The 24615-nt window shown below is 46.1% G+C and overlaps 2 protein-coding genes across 2 annotated transcripts; one reads left to right on the top strand and one right to left on the bottom strand.

The window, feature by feature from the left end:
- Positions 1-7660: 7660 nt before the first annotated feature.
- Positions 7661-16274, bottom strand: LOC139665401 (serine/arginine-rich splicing factor 7-like). Its single transcript, XM_071544406.1, has 8 exons — positions 16192-16274; positions 14820-15000; positions 12819-12995; positions 10688-10762; positions 10301-10378; positions 9896-9949; positions 9442-9486; positions 7661-7972 (listed from the first exon to the last, which is right to left on the bottom strand). Exons 1-8 carry the CDS (start codon positions 16217-16219, stop codon positions 7948-7950), a joined length of 663 nt encoding a protein of 220 aa, XP_071400507.1. The 5' UTR covers positions 16220-16274; the 3' UTR covers positions 7661-7947.
- Positions 16275-16851: 577 nt separating this feature from the next.
- Positions 16852-19104, top strand: gemin6 (gem (nuclear organelle) associated protein 6). Its single transcript, XM_071544407.1, has 2 exons — positions 16852-17058; positions 18391-19104. Exons 1-2 carry the CDS (start codon positions 16925-16927, stop codon positions 18770-18772), a joined length of 516 nt encoding a protein of 171 aa, XP_071400508.1. The 5' UTR covers positions 16852-16924; the 3' UTR covers positions 18773-19104.
- The last annotated feature ends 5511 nt before the right edge of the window (positions 19105-24615 follow it).

Here is a 24615-nt window from a genome sequence, read left to right as displayed (position 1 = left end):
ACAGCCGCTCAGCCCAAACCACCACTGCTCAACACCCTCCTGGGTCCCCCCACCCTCACAACACCACTATCAACCAACGCACAACTATTTTCAAGCACAGACAGAGGAGACAACCTTCTCCTACCATTGTACCCAGACCTCCTCCACACCAGCAGGTCTACACCGCTGCCCCTGCCTCCAGACCTCCTCCACACCAGCAGGCCTACACCGCTGCCCCTGCCTCCAGACCTCCTCCACACCAGCAGGTCTACACTGCTGCCCCTGCCTCCAGACCTCCTCCACACCAGCAGGCCTACACTGCTGCCCCTGCCTCCAGACCTCCTCCACACCAGCAGGCCTACACTGCTGCCCCTGCCTCCAGACCTCCTCCACACCAGCAGGTCTACACTGCTGCCCCTGTCTCCAGACCTCCTCCACACCAGCAGGACTACACTGCTGCCCCCTGCCTCCTCCACACCAGCAGGCCTACACTGCTGCCCCTGCCCCCAGACCCCCTCCACACCACCAGGACTACATTGCTGCCCCTGCCCCCAGACCCCCTCCACACCACCAGGACTACATTGCTGCCCCTGCCCCCAGACCCCCTCCACACCACCAGGACTACACTGCTGCCCCTGCCCCCAGACCCCCTCCACACCACCAGGACTACACTGCTGCCCCTGCCCCTGCCCCCAGACCCCCTCCACACCACCAGGACTACATTGCTGCCCCTGCCCCCAGACCCCCTCCACACCACCAGGACTACACTGCTGCCCCTGCCCCTGCCCCCAGACCCCCTCCACACCACCAGGACTACACTGCTGCCCCTGCCCCCAGACCCCCTCCACACCAGCAGGACTACACTGCTGCCCCCTGCCTCCTCCACACCAGCAGGCCTACACTGCTGCCCCTGCCCCCAGACCCCCTCCACACCACCAGGACTACATTGCTGCCCCTGCCCCCAGACCCCCTCCACACCACCAGGACTACATTGCTGCCCCTGCCCCCAGACCCCCTCCACACCACCAGGACTACACTGCTGCCCCTGCCCCCAGACCCCCTCCACACCACCAGGACTACACTGCTGCCCCTGCCCCTGCCCCCAGACCCCCTCCACACCACCAGGACTACATTGCTGCCCCTGCCCCCAGACCCCCTCCACACCACCAGGACTACACTGCTGCCCCTGCCCCTGCCCCCAGACCCCCTCCACACCACCAGGACTACATTGCTGCCCCTGCCCCTGCCCCCAGACCCCCTCCACACCACCAGGACTACACTGCTGCCCCTGCCCCTGCCCCCAGACCCCCTCCACACCACCAGGACTACATTGCTGCCCCTGCCCCCAGACCCCCTCCACACCACCAGGACTACACTGCTGCCCCTGCCCCCAGACCCCCTCCACACCACCAGAACTACACTGCTGCCCCTGCCCCTGCCCCCAGACCCCCTCCACACCACCAGGACTACACTGCTGCCCCTGCCCCCAGACCCCCTCCACACCACCAGGACTACATTGCTGCCCCTGCCCCCAGACCCCCTCCACACCACCAGGACTACACTGCTGCCCCTGCCCCCAGACCCCCTCCACACCACCAGAACTACACTGCTGCCCCTGCCCCTGCCCCCAGACCCCCTCCACACCACCAGGACTACACTGCTGCCCCTGCCCCCAGACCCCCTCCACACCACCAGGACTACATTGCTGCCCCTGCCCCCAGACCCCCTCCACACCACCAGGACTACACTGCTGCCCCTGCCCCCAGACCCCCTCCACAAGACCAGGACTACACTGCTGCCCCTGCCCCTGCCCCCAGACCCCCTCCACACCACCAGGACTACACTGCTGCCCCTGCCCCCAGACCCCCTCCACACCACCAGGACTACATTGCTGCCCCTGCCCCCAGACTCCCTCCACACCACCAGGACTACACTGCTGCCCCTGCCCCCAGACCCCCTCCACACCAACAACAGCGGAACTGTGCTTCAGTTCTTGCCCAGCCCATTGCCATTTCCCCTCCTATAACTACATCAGAGCTGGGAGCGATCAGAGAGATGCTCCACACCCTGTGTACCCGGCTCTTATCTAATTGATAAGTCCACTTGAGGAAAGATTTCACCATGATTAGTAGGTGAAACAATCTTTTCTATTTAATATCAGATTTATTTTATCCTCATACTGCATGCTTTGTGCAATGACATTGGATCATAATCTAATATACTTTAATACAGAATTACTATAGATTGTACAAATGTTTTCACATCTGTCTCACTGTAAGGTTCATATTGACGGTTCAAATGCGTTCTTTTCAAATAAGCTGTTGGAATGTTCATCAAATCTATTGAGGATGTCGATATTATTGTTTTAACAGAAACATGGTGCCAGGATGATATGCTCACTCACTGTCCCTCAGGATATAATGAGATCATGGTTCCCTCTGTAAAGAACTATACGGAAGGGGAGAACCTCCGGGGGGATTCTGGTGTGGTATAAAGGAGAGTTTGACAGGCACATTTCACCCATAAAACAAGGGAAATCACATATCTGGTTAAGACTGGATAAAACGATTGGAATAGCCCACCAAGACATCTACCTGTGTGCTATGTATGTTCCTCCGGCAGAATCCCCTTACTTTGATGAGGGATTCTTCGATACTCTCCACACAGAGATCAGCCATTTCCAGGCCCAAGGAAACGTGCTGCTGTGTGGAGACCTAAATGCAAGGACCGGATGCGAACCTGACTTTGCTAACCAACAAGGCAACAACCATGTATTTGGTCAGATCCCTTTGTGCCTCACACCAACCATCACCAACCGCAACAGTCTTGACTGTGAAATAAATCAAAGTGGCAGGGAGGTAGTGCATCTTTGCCGAGCCTTAAGCCTGTACATTCTTAACGGTAGGGTCAGAGGTCAGAGGGGACTCTATGGGGAGGTTCACATATTCTTCAGCTCTTGGGTCTAGCGTAGTAGACTATGCTCTCACTGACATGGACCTCTCCACTATCAGTGCATTCACTGTCAGGCAACAATCTTCTCTCTCAGACCACAACCAAATAAACATATACTTAAAAATCTCAAATCAAGTCAAACCCCCTAAATTAGAGCCCAGTAAACTATACAGCGTGCCCCAGACATACAGATGGGCTCAAGACAGTGGAGAAAAATTCTTCATGAGCCTATATTCTCCACATGTAATAACCCAAATCTCAAAATTTATGGAAAACCAATATGACACCACCAAAGATGGGATTAAATTGGCCATTACTGACATAAACACACTCTTTCACGAGACAGCTATTGCAGCTGGCCTTACTAATATCAAGAAAAAACATAAGAAGAGACAAAACAAGGAAAAATGGTTTGACAATGAGTGCCAGAGAATGAGAAAAGGTCTGAGAGAACTAACCTAAAACACCACCAACCAACCAACTGACCTTCGAATTATATATAATGAAACCCTGAAAAGATATAAATCCACAATTAGGAAGAAAAAACTAAATTACAACAACAAACGATTGGAGGAAATTGAAAATGCCTTAGATCAAAATCAATTTTGGGAAATGTGGAATAGCTTGGGCACCACAAAACCGCAAGCATCACCTATTCAAGATGCTGACATCTGGATAAATCATTTTGAAAATCTCTATAAAGATGTCCCACTAAATAAAATGAGTCAATATCTCATCAAAGAAAAACTCCAAATATTAGAATCAACAATTAAAAACAACCAAAACCCGCTGGACTTCCCAATTACACAGGAAGAATTGGCCAAAAATATTAAATGTCTCCAAACAAAAAAAGCCTGCGGACTAGACAGAATTAGAAATGAAATGCTCAAAAATAACTCCTGAACTGCAAGATGTGGTGCTAAAGCTATTCAGCATCATACTGTGTTCTGGCTGTTTTCCGGACACCTGGTCTCAAGGCCTGATTTCTCCCATCTATAAATCTGGGGACAAAATGGACCCCAATAACTACCGTGGGATCTGTGTCAGTAGCTGCCTGGGGAAATTACTCTGTAGTATCCTAAATAAGAGAATACTAAATTTCCTTGACCAACATAATGTAATCAGTAAAAATCAAATTGGCTTTATCCCCAAACATCGGACCACAGATCATATATAGACCCTCCACACGCTCATTCAAACACATGTACACCGAATGAAAAATGGACAAATATTCACTTGTTTCATTGATTTCAAAAAAGCGTTTGATTCTATTTGGCAAGATGGACTCTATTACAGACTTCTTCAGTGTGGTATAGGGGGGAAGATCTATGATATTATTAAATCAATGTACTTAGAAAACAAATGCAGTATCAAAATTGGAAACAAACGTACCAAATTCTTCACCCAAAGACGAGGCGTCCGCCAAGGATGCAACCTGAGCCCAACACTGTTTAATATCTATATAAATGAACTGGCAGGACAGTTGGACCAAAGTGCAGCTCCAGGTCTTTTTCTCCTGGACAGAGAAGTTAAACGCCTGTTTTATGCAGATGATTTGGTTTTGCTGTCTCCAACAAAACAAGGACTACAGCAACAATTAGACGTGCTACAAGAATACTGCCAGAACTGGGCCCTGGCAGTAAATCTAAAGAAAACCAATATCATGATCTTCCAAAAGAAGCCCAGGTGTCAGGAGACCAGACACCAGTTTACCATAGGAAGTACCGCTATAGACCACACCATGAGCTACACCATGAGCTACACCATGAGCTACACCATGAGCTACACCTACCTCGGTCTTACAATTACAGCCTCAGGGAGTTTCAGCCTGGCAGTGAATGCACTAAAAGAAAAAGCTTGAAGAGCCCTTTATGTAATAAAAACAAAACTTTATAATATCCAAATTCCGATGAAAATCTGGCTTAAAATATTTGACAGTGTGATCAAGCCTATTGTGCTTTATGGTAGTGAAGTCTGGGGTCCACTCAGTCATCACAGCTACACTCAGTGGGACAAACACCCAACAGAAGCCTTACATGCAGAATTCTGCTGCAACGTCCTCCATATTCAAAGGAAAACACCTACAAATGCATGTAGAGCAGAACTAGGTAGATATCCATTAGCAATTAACATCCACAAACAGGCACTAAAATTTTGGAACCACCTAAGATCTAGCCCTAAAGAGAGCCTCCACTTTAAAGCCTTTCAAACCCAAGAGCTGAACCCACAACAGAGTCCGTTGTGTCAGCTGGTGCTGAGACTAACTGCTGCTGCACAGAGAAACCCTGAGCAGGCTCACAGAGAAACCCTGAGCAGGCTCACAGAGAAACCCTGAGCAGGCTCACAGAGAAACCCTGACCAGGCTCAGAGAAACCCTGACCAGGCTCACGCCAACACAGAGAAACCCTGAGCAGGCTCACAGAGAAACCCTGAGCAGGCTCACAGAGAAACCCTGACCAGGCTCAGAGAAACCCTGACCAGGCTCACACCAACACAGAGAAACCCTGAGCAGGCTCACAGAGAAACCCTGACCAGGCTCACACCAACACAGAGAAACCCTGAGCAGGCTCACAGAGAAACCCTGAGCAGGCTCACAGAGAAACCCTGACCAGGCTCACACCAACACTGCTTTCCAAACACCAATTCGAGTTAACCAAATTATTAAGCGATACAAAGAAACCTATTTGGAACATTGGAATAAAGAAACTAAAAGCCAAAGTAGACTAGAATGTTATCTGACCCTAAACAGAGAATATAAATTGGCAGAATATCTCTCTACTGTCAGAGATAGGAAACAGAGACAGATCCTCACCAGGTACAGGCTTTGGCAATACTGTCTGTGAACTTTCATGCAGAGAGAGAGAGAGAGAGAGAGAGAGAGAGAGAGAGAGAGAGAGAGAGAGAGAGAGAGAGAGAGAGAGAGAGAGAGAGAGAGAGAGAGAGAGAGAGAGAGAGAGAGAGAGAGAGAGAGAGAGAGAGAGAGACAGACAGACAGACAGACAGACAGACAGACAGACAGACAGACAGACAGACAGACAGACAGACAGACAGACAGACAGACAGACAGACAGACAGAACTTCAGGGACTGAAGCGTCTTGTCTGTTCTCTGTCTGTCCTGCAGGTGTCCCTGCTGTGTGTCCCTGCAGTCTCCACACTTCAAAACAACTGAACGTGTCGTCGCTCATGAACGATGCAGCCGCCTCCTGGGCCAATCAGAGACAAGTAAACAAACGCTGCAGCGCCGCCCTCAGGCCAATCAGTGTCATCATACTAAAATATAAAGCAAGGAATCTCTGTCTCTGTCTGTGTGTGTGTCCTTCACAGATCTTGAGAACCGTTCGTCCGATCTACTTCACACTTGGTGGGCGTGTTGCTGGGGACACGCGACACGTTCAGTATTAATAAACTCTGAATAAACAAGCGAGCGACCACAGATTTTGAACGGATCCACTCAAATTCTGAGAGGAAAACGATGCAGAACAGGAAGCAGGGTCTGTCTGTCTGTCTGTCTGTCTGTCTGTCTGTCTGTCTGTCTGTCTGTCTGTCTGTCTGTCTGTCTCTCTGTCAGTCTGTCTGTCTCTCTCTCTCTGTCTGTCTGTCTGTCAGGTCAGACGCTCTGCAGGGATCCAGAACATCTGAAAACCGCGTCCTCATGTCGTTTGTGTTTCAGAGACAGGTCCAGCTGCAGACCTCCCTCCAGAGGCCAGGAAGTTCTGTGAGCCAATGGGGTTTGAGCATATCTATTCTATTTTACTGTTTATTTTGGTTTTCATCCAACGATCCCTGTTTATTATTGTTTTATTGCCTTTTAAATTCATAATTTGAGTATTCTGCTTTTATTTTGTCTGTCAAAGCACTTTGTAAACTCTGTTTTTAAAGGTGCTATATAAATAAAGTTATTATTATTTCATCAGGAGCTGATTGGGCAGTGTCACTCATTAAGATTCGTATCTCCATCCTGTTCTCTGTTGCTGTGATGACATCATTTCCCTTCGGGGATCAATAAAGTTTTTATCTAAATCAAATCTAATTTAGTTCATTCAGTCTTCCTGCTGAGAACTGAGGAGGTTTTATAAAAATGTGTCGTATGCAGGATTCATACAGACATGAAATCAAATTAAAGGACTTCCAGTGATTCTTCCAGTTTCTGTTCATAAAAACTCGACAAAAGCAAGAAACATTTGTGTAAACCGCACTGAGCTTTACATCACAGGTTCAGGCTTATTTCCCAGAATACACTGCTCTTCTTTTCTAGGTTTTGACTTGCATTCTGTCAAACAATGCACACATTTTATTTATTCATTCATTTTTTTCAGCACTTTCCCACATAAGAGGCTTATTTCCCAGGCATTCCAGTACTTACATTGTAAAAAATTAAATTCAAGAACATTCAGGAGCGTGTGAACCTGCAGCAGCACAGAGACCAGCTGGTTCATAACATCTAACATCTGGTTGTTTTTAGTTTTTCTCGTATTTATCATTATATTTCCCAAATCAAATAAAATCTGATGTGATGTGATGTGTGTGTCTGCTGGGAGTCTGAAGACGAGCCTGTCAGGTGTCTTCAAGTCAAAAATGAAAGACTAAGTAAAAAAAAATGTCACAAATATATATTTATGATGCTTTCAGAGACGGATCAGTGCAACATGCCAGTGTGTGAATGTGACTGTTACAATATGATCAGGAAAAACACGAGAAGTGAAATATGAAGTGAAAATGTTTTCCCACAGCGCCGCCTGCAGGCGGACGACAGAAAAACACAAAACTTTATTCAGTTTTTCACTTTACAAAAAGCTCCGAAAAGCAGATCAGCTTTAAATATCTGAATCCTGACACACAACACACACAGGCTGGAAGAGCAAGAATAATAATAACAATAATAATGATAATATAATATAATACAATATAATATAATATTTCTCTGTGATTTGTACCACAGACAGTCAGGGAACACAGTTCATAACACATAATAATTCAGACTTTCAAAAAGAAACAAAGAAGAAACCTTCAGCTGATCAATCGTCTCTGTCTGGACTCTCACTGTGAAGAGAGAGAGAGAGAGAGAGAGAGACAGAGAGACAGAGACAGAAAGAGAGAGAGAGAGAGAGAGAGAGAGAGAGAGAGACAGAGTGAGACAGAGAGGCAGATGAAGATAAAAGTTTGGTGACAACAAAGTCTGACTGTGCAGAATTCTGTTTATTTCTGAGACTCAAATCTTTCCAGCGATGCCATTGGCTGCTAGAATGTAAACAACAATTTAAAAATGTCGTTACAAAGTGACAATAATATAATTTGGATGGAGAGCTTGTGAAACTGTGATGGTCAAGAGTCTCATTAGTGATTACTACAGCAGAATAACATGGAGCTGATATCACCATTCATGTTCCTGACAGCAGAATAACATGGAGCTGATATCACCATTCATGTTCCTGACAGCAGAATAACATGGAGCTGATATCACCATATATTTTCTCATGTTGGTCAGACAGGATGTGGACGCTCTTCACACACTTCACCTTCATATCGCTGCTTTAACGTCTTTTATCCTGTTAGATTTACTCTCATTTTATCCTTTAATCCTTTTATCAGGGGCTGCCTTCTTCATTTACTCTTCTTGATTTACTTTGTGAGTTTGATGTTTGATTGTTGAAGCACTTTGCGCTGCACAAAGTTTATTATGTTTCAGTAGTTTGTCTTCTTGGGGAAGTCGGTTCCAGAAAAGCTTCAGTCTGACAGTGAAAGAGTTTCATCTGGGATGTAAATCTGTTAGATGTGCAGCGACCTGCTCCACCTGGAGACCCTGTCACCCCTTTTCCACCAAATTATCTCTGGTTCTTGAACCGGTTCCGTTCAGGATTCTTGGAACCTTGGTGCTGTCTAGTGAACCGGCCCGCGTTTACACCAGGTTTGAGAAGAACCATTGTGATCAAGGATGTGTCATCAGGCACAACGCACACCGGAAGTAAACAGTAGTGGCAAGATGGCGGATCGCATTGATTACCTGCGAGCTTTTATTCTGTTCTTCTACCTGTAGAATATGACACGCCCACTGATGTCGTCACGGTTCGCACTTGAAAACCTGCTATTTTTTGGTTCCAGCTGGGAACCAACTTTTCGGGTTCTGAACCAATTTATTTTTGGTCGAAATGCTCCGAACGGATCAAAATGAGGTGCAAGAACCAGAACAGAACCCGTTCCATGTTGGTGGAGGAGGGGTCTGTGTGTCTCTGGTGGATAAACCAATCAGCGTCTCGCCACACTGCTGCTTTGGTCTTTGTCTGTTCCCAAACTTTGTCCCTGCTGGCCACCGTACGCTCTCTCTGATCGTAAGCCAATCAAATCAAAACAAAACAATGGCTCTGTATCAGACAGGCTCCTTATTGGCTGCCTGTTACACTGACTCTACATACAGTGCTAGCATCTAAACTTCCTGCATGGTGACAGACGCAGAGTAAAGATGGTTTGATGATCAGTTTGTGTTTTGGAAGAATCCAGCTGAGTCGACTCACCTTCTAGCTGCAGATCCAGACTTGGAGCGGCCCATCGATCCAGACCTGAGGAGACACGAGTCCTGTCAGGCCACACCCACTTCACATGGTCAGGACAGTCTGAGTCACTTAGCTGATGGCCACTGATGTTAACATCAAAACACAACCAACACTAGCTACCAGGCTGCAACATTAGCTGGTGTGCTAATCAGATGTGTTAACAACAAGACAGTGATGGTTAGCTGACCAGATGCTATGGTTAGCTAGCTAACAAGCTGACATTATCTAAACACTAAATCAATCAGATGGATCAGTGATGAAATGATCAGTTCAGTCAGAAACAGACAGAAATTAACCGTCTGTTCAATTCAGTCACCTGACAGTCCTGTAAAGCCTTTTTGCCTTGATGCTTGTGCAGAGTTCTGCCATAACTGGTAAAACTATCTTTGTATTAAAACAACACAGTAGCTCTCACCTGCTGCGGGCTCGAGACCCAGACCTGGACCTGGATCTGGATCTGGATCTGGATCTGGAGAGATGAACAGAACCAGGATCACAACCAGGTCTGCAAATATTTCCACACCAGCTCTGATTCTACAAAATCAATATCTTTTCTAAAACAATACATTGATACCTTTCTGTTAAATAAAAGCACATCTCATTACAGGATAGAGTCCGTTATTTTGTCAAACATTTATTCATAAAAAAAAAAATTCTAGACTGAACCAGATCACACTCAGCTTCCTCACTACAAACTGGAGCTTCCATTTGCTAAAGGTTTTCTAGTGTTTTGATATTGTTTTTGGATACGAAGCTCTACAGATGATGAAACCAAAGATTTTCTGATAAAGTAGAGAATATGTGGTGTCGGGTATCTCACCTGGACCTCTTGGGGGTTTTGGATCGAGATCTTCCGGGAGAAACTGAGCGGGAGCGACGAGGAGAGAAGGATCTGGACCTGGACAGGATTATATAATATATTCATTATCATACACTCTTAGTGAAATACCTTTTGTGATGTCTTTGAGAAGCGCACATTTTTGGCCCAATGGTTTTATTAATGGTTTATTAAAGTTTATCAGGACCACAGAACTGGTGAAGAACTCACTGTCATTTAAAATAATATAAAGTCTAAACAGTATTGTTATCTGGATCCTTTTCTTTTCCACTGCAGTGATCAGAGTTCCCCCAGCAGATCAGTTAAGCTCATCTTCTAAAACCTTTGGGGTCCAGGAATCGCGCCCTGAGGAACACCTGGACTCCTCACCTCCTCCCTCGGCTCCTGCTGCGACTCCTGCTGCGGGAGTACCGCCTCCCACGGGACCTGGAGCGAGACCTGGACCTGGACCCGAACCAAACCGGGAGAAGAAGATCAGATCCAGACCGAACCGGCTCAACACAAACAGAGTTAGACTGCTTCTGTAACTCTGATACTGGCTCTATACTAAGACAGACAGCAGGTAGCTAGTTTAACATTACACATGCAATGGTAGTAGAAGTCAGACTAGGTGCTGATGGAGTTAAATGCTTCCTGCCTAAAACAGGCCTTTCAGATGTCTAGTAAAGAGAAAAAGAACAGAAAAGTACATTGGACTTAAGGAAATGCAGATAAAAACACATTAATTGGTAATGAAATAAACCTTGCAAGTTTGCAGGTCGACCCTCTTTGGACCAAGGTCTAGCAGATCTAGACGATCTAGAAGTATCTACCGGCCGACCTCTGCATCTAGTCGAGTCCTTCGATTTCTAACGATGATCGCACTGACAGCCAAATCGCTTGATTGAGACTTGATAGATGCGAGGCGTTTTTTCTAGAAGGGACCGCGGTCCAGCGGGTCTTTCCTCGTTACAAAACCCAAATTGACGGCCAAATTTACCGGGCCGGGCGCTGGTCTGGCTGTCTGGCAGCTCTCTAAGAAATCTGTAAGGTGCAGCTAGGCGCGGCAGGCGCTCGGCTGATCGGCCACACGAGGAGAAACAGTGTGGAATTTGCAAGATGCCTCATGAAATCTTTTAGGATCGTGACACTCTGAACCAAACGATGAAACCTGAAATGTTTTGACCAGGTGAAAAAATATTGTACAGTCACATTTGAAGTAAATCCACATTGTACAACAATGGTTAGAGTAAAACAGAGAGACAAAGTAGCATCAACAACTGTCAACACACCAGCAGACCGGGCTCAAACTGGATCTGGTTTTCTGCTACCTTGGTGCCAGGTGGGTGGAGTTTGCCGTACAGGACGATACAGCGAGCGCCAGAAGGTTTAGACAAGCAGAGTCAATCTGGCAGCTCACCTGAATCGTCCTGATGTGGTAAACCCCACCCGTCTGGTACTCCATGTGCTTTAAAACAAACGTTAATGTTTAGGGCTGGGCCATATGGTTGAAATTAATCATAAGGATTTTTCTCGATATCAATATATATCACGATATGGTTCATGTATGCATCACGTTAAATAATCACATTAATGATTAGAGTTTTTAAGTAAAATGTGCTTGTCATCATCAATTCAGACAGCAGAAATGTGTGTCATGATATTAAAATATCTTCATATTATCAAGATGTGATTCCACTGAAAGACGATAAATGATAATATTGAATTATCGCCCAGCCCTATTAATGATTATTTGCAACTACTTTTTGAGCCAGGTCTGACATCTGTACCATTTGTTCAGAGAAAACATTTCTTTAACATCCAGGCAACATTTTAACCAGTCAAACCCTCAGCAGAGCTTCAGCCTCCCAAAGATCAGAGCAACAAAACCAGAGAGAGAAAAAACTCCACAGGTCGTGTTTTAATTATAGGAATCTCCTCCTAGTTTTAAGTGCAAGGAACTAAACTGCAAATGGGACTTGTGTGGGTCAATTTGAAATCTGGATGGAGAGCTTGTGAAACTGTGATGGTCAAGAGTCTCATTAGTGATTAATACAGCAGAATAACATGGAGCTGATATCACCATTCATGTTCCTGACAGCAGAATAACATGGAGCTGATATCACCATTCATGTTCCTGACAGCAGAATAACATGGAGCTGATATCACCATTCATGTTCCTGACACAACAGACGGACTGACACATTTTGTATTGAGAGATATTGTTAAATAATTTTGATATATTTGTGTTGCTAAAATGTATTGATTGTGTTAAATACAGCCATTTGGTCTATTTTTTTAATCTATATTCTAGTTTTCTTTGCTGTATCTGTTAGTATTTTCTGCTGCAACGACCCGATTTCCCCACACGGATCAAGAATGTTTGATCTTCTGGAAGTGAGTTTGTATCTCTGAGGGGTTTGGATGAGTGAAGCGGTGCTGCAGACAGAGCAGAGACATGAAAACAGCAGCTGGTGGAACCGGACCGGACCGGACCGGACCGGAGGGGGGCGGAGTTTACCTGCTCCTCCGGCGCCGGCTGTAGCGGTGGCAGTCGTAGGCGTAGTGGCCCTTCTCCCCGCACTCGTAACACTTGTCGTTGGGGTCGAAAGGCCGGCGGGTGGGGGCGCGGTCGTACCGGGAGCGCCGGGGCGTCCCGGTGGACAGCTCGACCCGGACCCGGCTGCCACAGATCACCCTGCAACACCAAGCTCAAGGTACGCATACAGCTGCTGCAGAGCCCAGGCTGGCACCGCAAGCTCAGCTTTACAGCCTCAGATTCATATTATTTGGTACATATTGCATATACAGGTTGATATTTTTATAATGTCACACTCATTTCATACTGTTTACATTTCATCTCTCTGGTGAATTTTCATTTTGTACATATTCTGCATCCAGTTGTCTTCATCTCTGTTCTGCTGCTGTTAATTTACACACCTTCATGATGCTGTTTAGGGCTGAACAATTAATCGAAATATTATCAAAATCGCAATATGTCCTACTGCAATTTTCAAATCGCAGGAGGCGCAATATTTGTTAAAGGTGAAATGTGTCAAAATATCATTTTAAAGTAAATATTGTGGTGCTGCAGAGATGTCCTGGCCTACACATCATATTCTACAGACTGAAGAAAACATCTTTGTTTGGTACAGATCCCTGCAAAAATCACACCATAATCATTTTAATAAGTTTTTCAATGAAAATGAGAATAATGATGTAAAAATGATCATTCCCTCTAATATCGCAAATCATATTGCAATTGCAATATCAGTCAATTAGATATTTTTTCAAAATCGTTCAGCCCTAATACTGTTACTCACTTTTTCATTCATATGTATTTGCTTACTATGTTTCAGTGCAGCAACTGTTTGTGTTTAATAACTCCCATCCTCTCTATTCTTATTTATAGTCTAGTTTTCTTTGTATCCTGTTAATATTTGCTGCAGCAACGAGCCGATTTCCTCACAGGATCAAAGCTGGGTGATATGGTCGAATCATCAGCATTTTCTGTGTTGATATACTGTATATCACGATGTGGCTCACATATACAAAATCATATGTAATAATCAAATTAATGTTCATCCCACTGAATTGAATGGTAATGTTAGCTGTGATGTCAAACAAAACTGACATTTTTCAAATAATATTCCATATAAAGTTTCATTCCTCATTTTGTCAGAGTTTATAAATAAAATCTGCTCGTTCTCATCAGTTCAGACAGCAGGATTGTGTGTCATGTGTTTCCCAGAAATCACCATATCATCACCATATGATTCACTGAAAGAAGATAATATTGAATTATCTCCCAGCACTGACTCTAAAATAATCTGATCTTTAAACCTCCAGGCTGAAGTCAGGAAAAGCAAATCTAACCCTGCAGCAGTAAGGCTGGGTGTTCACCTCACCGTACGATTTTATCACCATACATTGTGATACTCTACATGATTTACTGAAAATTTAAAAATAGAGCTGAAAATACAACTTGCTGTGTACCACCTGGTAGTCTAATATGTAAATCACATTATATTGAAAACTCAGCGGACAAATTGAGTCAAAACTATTTAATTCAAAGGGATTTGAGGGAAATTTAAGGACATTTTAAATCTGTTTAAAACGTGATTTTTTTTTTAATGTATCGATACGAGGGGCTGGAAAATCGATACAGTATCATGAAAAAAAATATTGCAATACTCAGCTTTTTGCACAGCCCTACACAGCAGCAGAACCAGACCTGAGACAAGCTGCTTCTGACTGAGCATGCTCCATGCTCCATGCTTCAGTTTCATTTGAACACAGCGTCTCCGTCCTGACCGGGTCATGAGACAGACGTGTGTCCGGGTCATGAGACAGACGTGTGTCCGGGTCATGAGACAGACGTGTGTCCGGGTCATGAGACAGACGTGTGTCCGGGTCATGAGACAGACGTGTGTCCGGGTCATGAGACAGACGTGTGTCCGGGTCATGAGACAGACGTGTGTCCGGGTCATGAGACAGACGTGTGTCCGGGTCAGATACTGACTTGCCGTCTAACCCGCGGACGGCGTCCTCGGCGTCTCTGGGGTCTTCGAACTCCACGAAGGCGAAGCCCGGAGGGTTCCTGGCGATCCAGACGGTCCTCAGGGGCCCGTAGAACCCGAACGCCCGCTCCAGCTCGCCCTTCCCCGCCCCGGTGCCCAGGTTCCCCACATACACCTTACTCTCTGTGGAGGAGAACAGGTTCCACACATACACCTTACTCTCTGTGGAGAACAGGTTCCACACATACACCTTACTCTCTGTGGAGGAGAACAGGTTCCACACATACACCTTACTCTCTGTGGAGAACAGGTTCCACACATACACCTTACTCTCTGTGGAGAACAGGTTCCACACATACACCTTACTCTCTGTGGAGAACAGGTTCCCCACATACACCTTACTCTCTGTGGAGAACAGGTTCCACACATACACCTTACTCTCTGTGGAGGAGAACAGGTTCCACACATACACCTTACTCTCTGTGGAGAACAGGTTCCACACATACACTAGGTCTGGGCAATATGGACAAAATCAAATATCACAATATTTTTGACCAAATACCTCGATACCGATATTGCGACAATATTGTAGGGATGACTATTGGTGCTTTCACAAAATATTTACACAATGAGATTTTTGATAAATAATCATCAGTAATGTGGATATAATGACTAAGTGGGTAAAGGCAAATAATAGAACAGCTAGAACAGTCTGGTAAGTTCAGAAAATGACATCACTTTACTGTAATGCAGCCTTTAAAACCAGGAAAACACACTTATGCCATATCACCATATTACCATATCCAAAATCTAAGACGATATCTAGTCTCATATCACAATATTGATATAATATCCATATATTGCCCAGCCCTAACAGACAGACATGGAGTTCTGGACAAAATCAAATCTGACAATAAAAATATTGTCAGATTTGGGTCTGAGAGACAAAATCTCATCAAATGGGGTCTGTGGCTCTAATGTGGACTAGATTAGAGTCCTTGATATGAAAAAGGTTGAGAATCTCTGCTCTACAGTATAATAACACCATAACAGTCTGTTGATGCATGGTGTCAACATGACACTGGGTCTGTTATTAGCTACGTTACGTTCATGTTAACTTCAGTTCAGTCTGAACTCTGACATGCTAACATTAACATTAACATTAACATTAACATTACTGAACCTCTTTCATTCAAGTATTCGTTGTCTATGCTAAAGAAATGAACCGTTAAAACAGACACTGACTCCAGGACTGACTTAACGCTAAACCGGCCGCTCAGACGCCATTTAACATGACCGGTTATCTGAAGCGACAGCCTGCTGCTTTACTTTCTGACTGTTTTCCGGATTAAACACAGAGAAACGGGCCGTTACCTCCTCCGTACCGGCTGTTCCTCGACATCCTCCCGGTCAGCGCCAGCAGGTTAGCTAGCTGCTAACTGCAGCGTCAAGCTAGCGACAACAACAAACAACACTTCCGGTCAAGTTTTCAAAAGTAAACTTTGTGTTGCAACGGTTTTTGAGCGGAAGAATCTGTTGTAAATTAAAATACCTTTATCCAAAATATGTTACCTTATTTTGAAGGGGAAATCTCGACACAGAATCTTGACATGGTCTGCGTTCTTCTTCTACTTGTTAAATTCGAGGCAAACAAGACCTCTAATGTGTGTTGCTGCCCTCCACTGGTAAGAAATAAATTACACTGATATTCATCATCTAAAATCTGCCTTCTAAACTAAACCTGTTTTTCTACTAAACTGATGTTATGACAGTGGTAAATGAAGCAGGTGACCTCTGACCTCTGACCTCCAGTCTGATCATCATGAAGCAAACAACCAATCAATAGAAACACAAATCAGGATAAATTGACATTATATTTGTATTTTTGCCCTGCTGTGTCCTGCTGCAACAACCTGATTAATGTTACGTCATTGTATGTTATGTTTATTACCTGTAGGGGGCAGTAGCGTCTATTAATCCTGCTTCAAATCTCACGAAGAAGAAGAAGATAAACCCTTATTGAGATCACGTGATTTCCGCCAGAGTGTTTTAAGGCACGCACCGCGCGCCGTGCTGCAGTTTCTCAGTAATCTGACCCGAGCTGTAGATGATGCAGAGCGGGTGGCCTCTGTTAGGTCCGCTGGACTGGCTCCACTACGTCAATAAGAAAGTGAAGGTGAAGGCGCGAGACGAGCAGCTGCACCGCGGCTGGCTGCTCACCGTGGACCCGGTGTCCGCCAGGTAAGCTACTGCACTGTACTGTACTGTGCTACACTCCAACTATACTCCAACTATACTGCACTGTACTGTACTGTGCTATACTCCAACTATACTCCAACTCTACTGCACTGTACTGTACTGTGCTATACTCCAACTGTACTCCAACTATACTCCAACTATACTACACTGTACTGTACTGTGCTGTACTCCAACTATACTACACTGTACTGTACTGTGCTGTACTCCAACTGTACTCCAACTATACTACACTGTACTGTACTGTGCTGTACTCCAACTATACTACACTGTACTGTACTGTGCTATACTCCAACTGTACTCCAACTATACTACACTGTACTGTACTGTGCTGTACTCCAACTATACTACACTATACTGCACTGTACTGTACTGTGCTATACTCCAACTATACTCCAACTATACTACACTGTACTGTACTGTGCTGTACTCCAACTATACTACACTATACTACACTCTACTGTGCTGTGCTATACTCCAACTATACTACTACTATACTAAACTAGAATAATAAACTAGACAGAGCGCTCTGTTTGTTTTTTACTTTTGACTGTCTGAGTACAATCCGATCAAGCTGAAGTCTGATTATTAGTCATATTCACAGCAGACACAAGGTAAACAAGGTAAACATCACGTGACATGTTGCTGCAGGTGAAAGTTTCTCCTTCCTGGTTCCTGAAGCTCCAGCAGTCTGCAGGTCTGAGTCTGCAGGTCTCAGTCTGCAGGTCTCAGTCTGCAGGTCCAGTCCAGCAGACCTGCAACAGCTCGTGGGGGGTCTCCTCTCCTCTCCTCTCCTCTCCTCTCTGCTGCTGGCTGGTCGGCCCGGTGCTTCACACGGCCCTGCAGGGTCCCGACCCCCAGGTTGAGAACCACTGGGTTAGAATGAGAACCACCAGACTGCTGGACCTTCATGGACCAGGATGGAGAACCTGTGGTTAGGGCTGGGCAATATATCGATATTATATCAATATTGTGATATGAGACGAGATATCGTCTTAGATTTTGGATATGGTAATATGGTGATATGGCATAAGTGTGTTTTCCTGGTTTTAAAGGCTGCATTACAGTAAAGTGATGTCATTTTCTATCGATATCGAGATATTTGGTAAAAAATATCGTGATATTTGATTTTGTCCATATCGCCCAGACCTACCTCTGGTGTTCTGCTGGATCAGGATCCTACCAGGCTCCTACCATGTCCTGGGTTTGAATCCTTGCTAACTTGTCTCCTCGTCTCCTTGTCTCCTCGTCTCCTTGTCTCCTCGTCTCCTCGTCTCCTCGTCTCCTTGTCTCCTTGTCTCCTCGTCTCCTCGGCAGCGTGGTCCTGGTGAGTTTCGGCGAGGCGGGCGGGGCCTCGGTGCGGGTGGTCATGGGCCACGCGGTGCAGGAGGTGGAGGTGCTGCAGGAGGCGGACCGGCAGACGGCGGAGCGGCTGCGCAGCGTGCTGCTCCCCCCGGGTCGTCCCGCCCGGCTCGACCCGGAGGAGGCGCGGCGGCGGCGGGACGGCGTCCGGCGCTGGCTGGAGAGGAACCGGGTGCCGGTGGAGCAGGAGGGCGAGGCGCTCCTGGTGGCCGGGGCGCTGAGGGTGGAGCCGCCGTACGGCGCCGCGGACTGCCGCAGCTCCAACGAGATCATCCTGGACCGGATCCAGAAGCTGCTGGAGGAAAACCCGGAGCGGGACGGACCGGGAGACGCCTGACAGACCGGACGCTTTCTTTAGGACTCCAGATGAAGGCTGGTTACCATGGAGACCAGACCAGCATCTCCCAGTATGAGACCGGACGGTTGCTGCGTTCCTCTGGATTATAAAGTTCACCAGTTTGTGGTTGGGAACGGCTCAGATGTGAAAGTGTTTCTGATTGGAGGAAACGGCAGATCTGGGAGCAGAGAAACTGTCCTGCTCTGACCAATTAGAGCGCAGCAGCAGGATGACTGACAGATAGTTCAGATGATGTCAGATGATGATCTGGTTTGAAGTTTCTAAGATGTTTGTTTTTCTGCACTTTGTCTAATAAAAAGCAGTGATGATGACTGAAGCTGGTCCTGCTCCTTCCTCTTCATCAGCCCTCCTCTTCTCCTCCTTCACCCTCCTCTTCCTCTCTCTCTTCATCAGCCCTCCTCTTCTCCTCCTTCACCCTCCTCTTCCTCTCTCTTCATCAGCCCTCCTCTTCTCCTCCTTCACCCTCCTCTTCCTCTCTTCATCAGCCCTCCTCTTCTCCTCCTTCACCCTCCTCTTCCTCTCTCTTCATCAGCCCTCCTCTTCTCCTCCTTCACCCTCCTCTTCCTCTCTTCATCAGCCCTCCTCTTCTCCTCCTTCACCCTCCTCTTCCTCTCTCTTCATCAGCCCTCCTCTTCTCCTCTTTCACCCTCCTCTTCCTCTCTCTCTTCATCAGCCCTCCTCTTTTCCTCCTCCACCCTCCTCTTCCTCTCTTCATCAGCCCACCTCTTCTCCTCTTTCACCCTCCTCTTCCTCTCTCTCTTCATCAGCCCTCTTTTCCTCCTCCACCCTCCTCTTCCTCTCTTCATCAGCCCTCCTCTTCTCCTCCTTCACCCTCCTCTTCCTCTCTCTTCATCAGCCCTCCTCTTCTCCTCTTTCACCCTCCTCTTCCTCTCTCTCTTCATCAGCCCTCTTTTCCTCCTCCACCCTCCTCTTCCTCTCTTCATCAGCCCTCCTCTTCTCCTCCTTCACCCTCCTCTTCCTCTCTCTTCATCAGCCCTCCTCTTCTCCTCTTTCACCCTCCTCTTCCTCTCTCTTCATCAGCCCTCCTCTTCTCCTCTTTCACCCTTCTCTTCCTCTCTCTTCATCACCCCTCCTCTTCTCCTCCTTCACCCTCCTCTTCCTCTCTTCATCAGCCCACCTCTTCTCCTCCTTCACCCTCCTCTTCCTCTCTCTCTTCATCAGCCCTCCTGTTCTCCTCCTTCACCCTCCTCTTCCTCTCTCTTCATCACCCCACCTCTTCTCTTTCACCCTCCTCTTCCTCTCTCTTCATCAGCCCACCTCTTCTCCTCCTTCACCCTCCTCTTCCTCTCTCATCACCCCTCTTCTCCTCTTTCACCCTCCTCTTCCTCTCTCTCTTCATCAGCCCTCCTCTTCTCCTCTTTCACCCTCCTCTTCCTCTCTCTCTTCATCAGCCCTCCTCTTTTCCTCCTCCACCCTCCTCTTCCTCTCTCTTCATCAGCCCACCTCTTCTCCTCTTTCACCCTCCTCTTCCTCTCTCTCTTCATCAGCCCTCCTCTTTTCCTCCTCCACCCTCCTCTTCCTCTCTCTTCATCAGCCCTCCTCTTCTCCTCTTTCACCCTCCTCTTCCTCTCTTCATCAGCCCACCTCTTCTCCTCTTTCACCCTCCTCTTCCACTCTCTTCATCAGCCCTCTTCTCCTCCTTCACCCTCCTCTTCCTCTCTCTCTTCATCAGCCCTCCTCTTTTCCTCCTTCGCCCTCCTCTTCCTCTCATCAGCCCACCTCTTCTCCTCTTTCACCCTCCTCTTCCTCTCTCTCTTCATCAGCCCTCCTCTTCTCCTCTTTCACCCTCCTCTTCCTCTCTCTCTTCATCAGCCCTCCTCTTCTCCTCCTTCACCCTCCTCTTCCTCTCTCTCTTCATCAGCCCTCCTCTTTTCCTCGTTCGCCCTCCTCTTCCTCTCATCAGCCCACCTCTTCTCCTCTTTCACCCTCCTCTTCCTCTCTCTCTTCATCAGCCCTCCTCTTCTCCTCCTTCACCCTCCTCTTCCTCTCTCTCTTCATCAGCCCTCCTCTTCCTCTCTTCATCAGCCCACCTCTTCTCCTCTTTCACCCTCCTCTTCCTCCCTCTCTTCATCACCCCTCCTCTTCTCCTCCTTCACCCTCCTCTCCCTCTCTCTTCATCACCCCTCCTCCTTCACCCTCCTCTTCCTCTCTCTCTCTTTTCATCACCCCTCCTCTTCTCCTCCTTCACCCTCCTCTTCCTCCTCCTCTCCTCCCAGGAAGTGACATGGAGGAGACGAGGGGAGGAAAGGAGGAGAGGAGGGAACATAGAGGACATTTGGAACTGTTTATTATACTTAAAAAAAAATGGACGTCTGCTGTCGTCCAATCAGAACTGATCAAACCAACGCAAAGTCTGAAAGTCATTTTCTCCTGCTGATGTTCATTTGATGATGAAGGTTTTCTGTACAGCAGGTTATGGATGAATGTTTTTCCTTTTCTTTGCGGCCAAATTCCAACAAGTTTGCCTCCGACGCATGATGTCATATTGTGGGCGTGGCCACAGTGAGGTCATACGAACTGGAGGAAGCACCGGAGCGGCTTCCTCCCTCTCCTCCAAGCAAGGAGGAAACAAGGAGGTACAGGAGGAAAGGAGGAGGAAACAAGGAGGTACAGGAGGAAAGGAGGAGGAAACAAGGAGGTAGAGAAGGAAACTGCCAGGTAGTGGAGGAAAGGAAGAGGTAGAAGAAATTAGGAAGTGGAGGGAACAAGGAAGTTGAGGAGGAAAGGAGGATTTTTAGAGTTTAGGCCCAGTCCCAGCGTCCGCACTCACAGACTTTGACTCACGTTCCTGACAAGTCCACGAGGCTTCAGGACGTCCCGCTGTGAGATCAGTCAGTGCGTGGGTCTCACTGGAGGACTTTATGAGTCCTTTATGCAGACTTTCAGCAAGTCTGCATTTCTGTAGAGTTTGCTTGAGGGAATTACCCACAGTTCATAGCGTTTGTGACGTTAATATTCATGTATGTGGAAAATTTCTGCCAGTACACCCAATACAAAAGAAAAAAAAAACATAAGGAAAAATAATCACAAAAAACAACATGCAAAACTACATGCAAGATACAGTTAAAAGAGAAAACATTGCAACATTAAAACAGAATAAACAGAATAAACAGAATAAACTGCTCATTTGAGAAAAAAGAAAGTTCAGTTTTCCTAAACGTTTAAGAAGGATGTTAGATGCCGCTGATATAAGCAGCATGTCATATAGCCTTTATGTGCTTATTTGTGCTCATTAAGCTTTATTAAAAGTACTGTTTGCTTTCAACGTGCCTCCTACTGTTTCTTTTTTGTTATCTTTTTTTTTTTTACATATTTACATATTGTAATGATATAATGCAGAATGAAGTGTATTTTCTACATCCATTAGCACAATGTAAACTTTGCAATGTTACAAAACATACCTAGGGCTATTTAATGTTACTCATCAACATTTTTTTCACTTTAGCTTAATAATGCTGTTTAGACAAAAGCGCAAACAAAGAGTAAATTGCAAATTGATTAATTGACGGGAGATAGTGACGTCTGACGTCGTCATGGCAACACGTGATGCCACAAAGTGTGAGTGTAAATGAAGTTAGTCTCAAATCCACGTAGAGGATTTACAGTTTCATCTCCAACCTGCTGCAGCAGCCAGTCTCATGATGGAGGAACAGTGTGAACTGTGTGTTAGTGAATAAAGTGTAAATGTGTCTGAAGCAGCTGTCAGCAGAGAGCAGCTGAGTCAGCTTGTTGTGGTGTGGCTGTAGATCCATTCAGTAACGTTCTCAGTAAAAGTGAATAGTGTGATAATGTGGATTTGTTTCCAAATGTAGGTTACTGTGACACAGTAAACTGTCTTGTCTTTAGCCCTAGTCTCTACTCCAAAACATGAAGAGTTGGAGCTTGAGAAGAGTCAGCTCAGTTAACCTGAACAAACTGTTAGCTAGCTAACTAGCCGGCAAACACACTGATGTTAATGTGAACATGCTAACGCTAGCTGCTACTAGATACGTTAGCTAGTGTGCTAATCAGATGTGTTAACAACAAGACAGTGATGGTTAGCTGACCAGATGCTATGGTTAGCTAGCTAACAAGCTGACATTATCTAAACACTAAATCAATCAGATGGATCAGTGATGAAATGATCAGTTCAGTCAGAAACACAGAAATTAACCGTCTGTTCAACTCTGTTGAGACAGAAACAGTCAGCTGTTCAGAGCTGAGGACCTCCAAGATGGCCGCCAGAGGGGGGCTACAGCACCTGAAAATCCTCTGTAGAAACTATGTAAATGGAAGGAGGAAGGAAAACAAAACAGCAGGAAACAGCAGGAAGCTCAGACAGTAACATCCTGTCAGAATACTGAAGGAGGCGAGGAGTTTGTTTACTGTCAACTTTGAAGGACAGAAATATTATGAAAGGAAACAACATGTGTGATGATCTGCGTTTTGGTGAGAAATCCGTGTGTACTGGAGAGATGTTGATTTAGTCCCTCTGTATAACTCCTCTCTTCCTCCTGTAGCTGTTGGACCCACAGACAGTATTGTCTCCAGTCAGCTGTCAGTTGAAGCTCCGCTGCCTCTTGCTGCAATGAGTCCAAACTGTTTTCAGGATATTTCCCTCGTCTGTGAAAACGATACGGAGAGCGACCGACGTATTTCTCTCCGCGGCCTGGAAAGCGGCGGCACCGACCGTTTCCCCTCAGCGGATCGTCTTCTGCCGAACTCTAGCGATGGAGAGTCGACTCAAAAAGAGTCGATTTTCGATTCTGAGAGTCAATTCTACTAATAAACAGAATCGGAGTCTACTCCTGTTGCAATCTCGACTCCAAACTCTGGAATCGTAGCAACCGTTTCATCTAAATGAATTTGTAATGAATTAGTTCTGATTTAGACCTATCTATACGAATCTGTGTTCGACTGCCTTGGTCTGATCCATTTCACAAGTGGGGGAGGGGGGAGAGAGAAATTCAGTGCTCACTGGTTGAATGCCAACCGGTGTAAAACTTCAACTTCGACTCCAAAAAATGTGGAATCGACCGTTCCTACCGAACTCTACTGTTTACCATCTGACCCGACCGTCCAGAACCAGATCACTCCGCCAGGAACCGCCTTTCACCCCACAGCGGTCTGTGCTGCGGCAGAGAAATAGTTCTGTGATTTCCTGATTAGTGAAAGTGTTTGTAATGGAGGAACCACAGATAATTTGGCTAGTGCAGCATAAAATGGCGATTATGAAATTTTAAGTGTTAGTTGCTATGGTGACAACACAAGTCTGGACATTAAGGCTGTAAAGTCTGTCACATGCTGCCTTCATATGGGGTCGTGTTTGCTGTGTTCATGAGAAGAGTCCACATCCTGTCGTATTCACGACTTCGGAAGGGGAAATTTTCTGAAAGCTCCAAGTTTTTTTGTTTGATGTTTTCAGAAATGACGGAGGCCATGGAAGTTCATTTTTCGGTGGATGGTAAGTTAATATATTGTAATTATAGTCGTATAGAGTTTTTCTTAGTCATTTTATAATATGTCTGAGGAAAATGTTGATATTCCCGACGGCCTCATCTTTTTCCTCTGTCATTATGCCTTTGCATTTCCTGCATTACGTTACCCGCTAGCTAGCTAGCTAAATTGTTAGCCTCAGTGGCTTCTAGACGCCGACAGTAACGCTAGCCGCGTTGCCTAGCAGCGGGGCTCTCGACTTCACCACTTGAACGCCAAGCAGATCGTGTACATGACTTCCCATGTCCTAACCACCAGTTCCATTTGAAGGCAGCAACACTGTGAGAACTGAGCAGACGAGTCTGTTAGCAAACTGTCAAAACTCA

Source organism: Centroberyx affinis, unplaced genomic scaffold (genome assembly GCF_046629955.1).
Source record: "Centroberyx affinis isolate AG114_WGS23_722 - 3 ecotype Tasmania unplaced genomic scaffold, CSIRO-AGI_Caff_v1 ptg004559l_1, whole genome shotgun sequence".
NCBI lineage: Eukaryota > Metazoa > Chordata > Actinopteri > Beryciformes > Berycidae > Centroberyx > Centroberyx affinis.
The sequence above is the reverse complement of the archived record's forward strand: the minus strand, read 5'-3'. Positions and strand labels throughout refer to the sequence as shown.

What these genes read in the sequence shown, in the direction of transcription:
- LOC139665401 (XM_071544406.1), bottom strand. Translation starts at nt 16,219, where the DNA reads ATGTCGAGGAACAGCCGGTACGGAGGAG. An exon ending in AGCCGGCGCCGGAGGAGCAG is followed by an intron (nt 10,763 to 12,818) that starts GTAAACTCCGCC and finishes GTTCGGGTCCAG; the next exon opens with GTCCAGGTCTCGCTCCAGGT. An exon ending in AAAACCCCCAAGAGGTCCAG is followed by an intron (nt 9,950 to 10,300) that starts GTGAGATACCCG and finishes TCATCTCTCCAG; the next exon opens with ATCCAGATCCAGATCCAGAT.
- gemin6 (XM_071544407.1), top strand. Translation starts at nt 16,925, where the DNA reads ATGATGCAGAGCGGGTGGCCTCTGTTAGGTCCGCTGGACTGGCTCCAC. An exon ending in GTGGACCCGGTGTCCGCCAG is followed by an intron (nt 17,059 to 18,390) that starts GTAAGCTACTGC and finishes TCTCCTCGGCAG; the next exon opens with CGTGGTCCTGGTGAGTTTCG.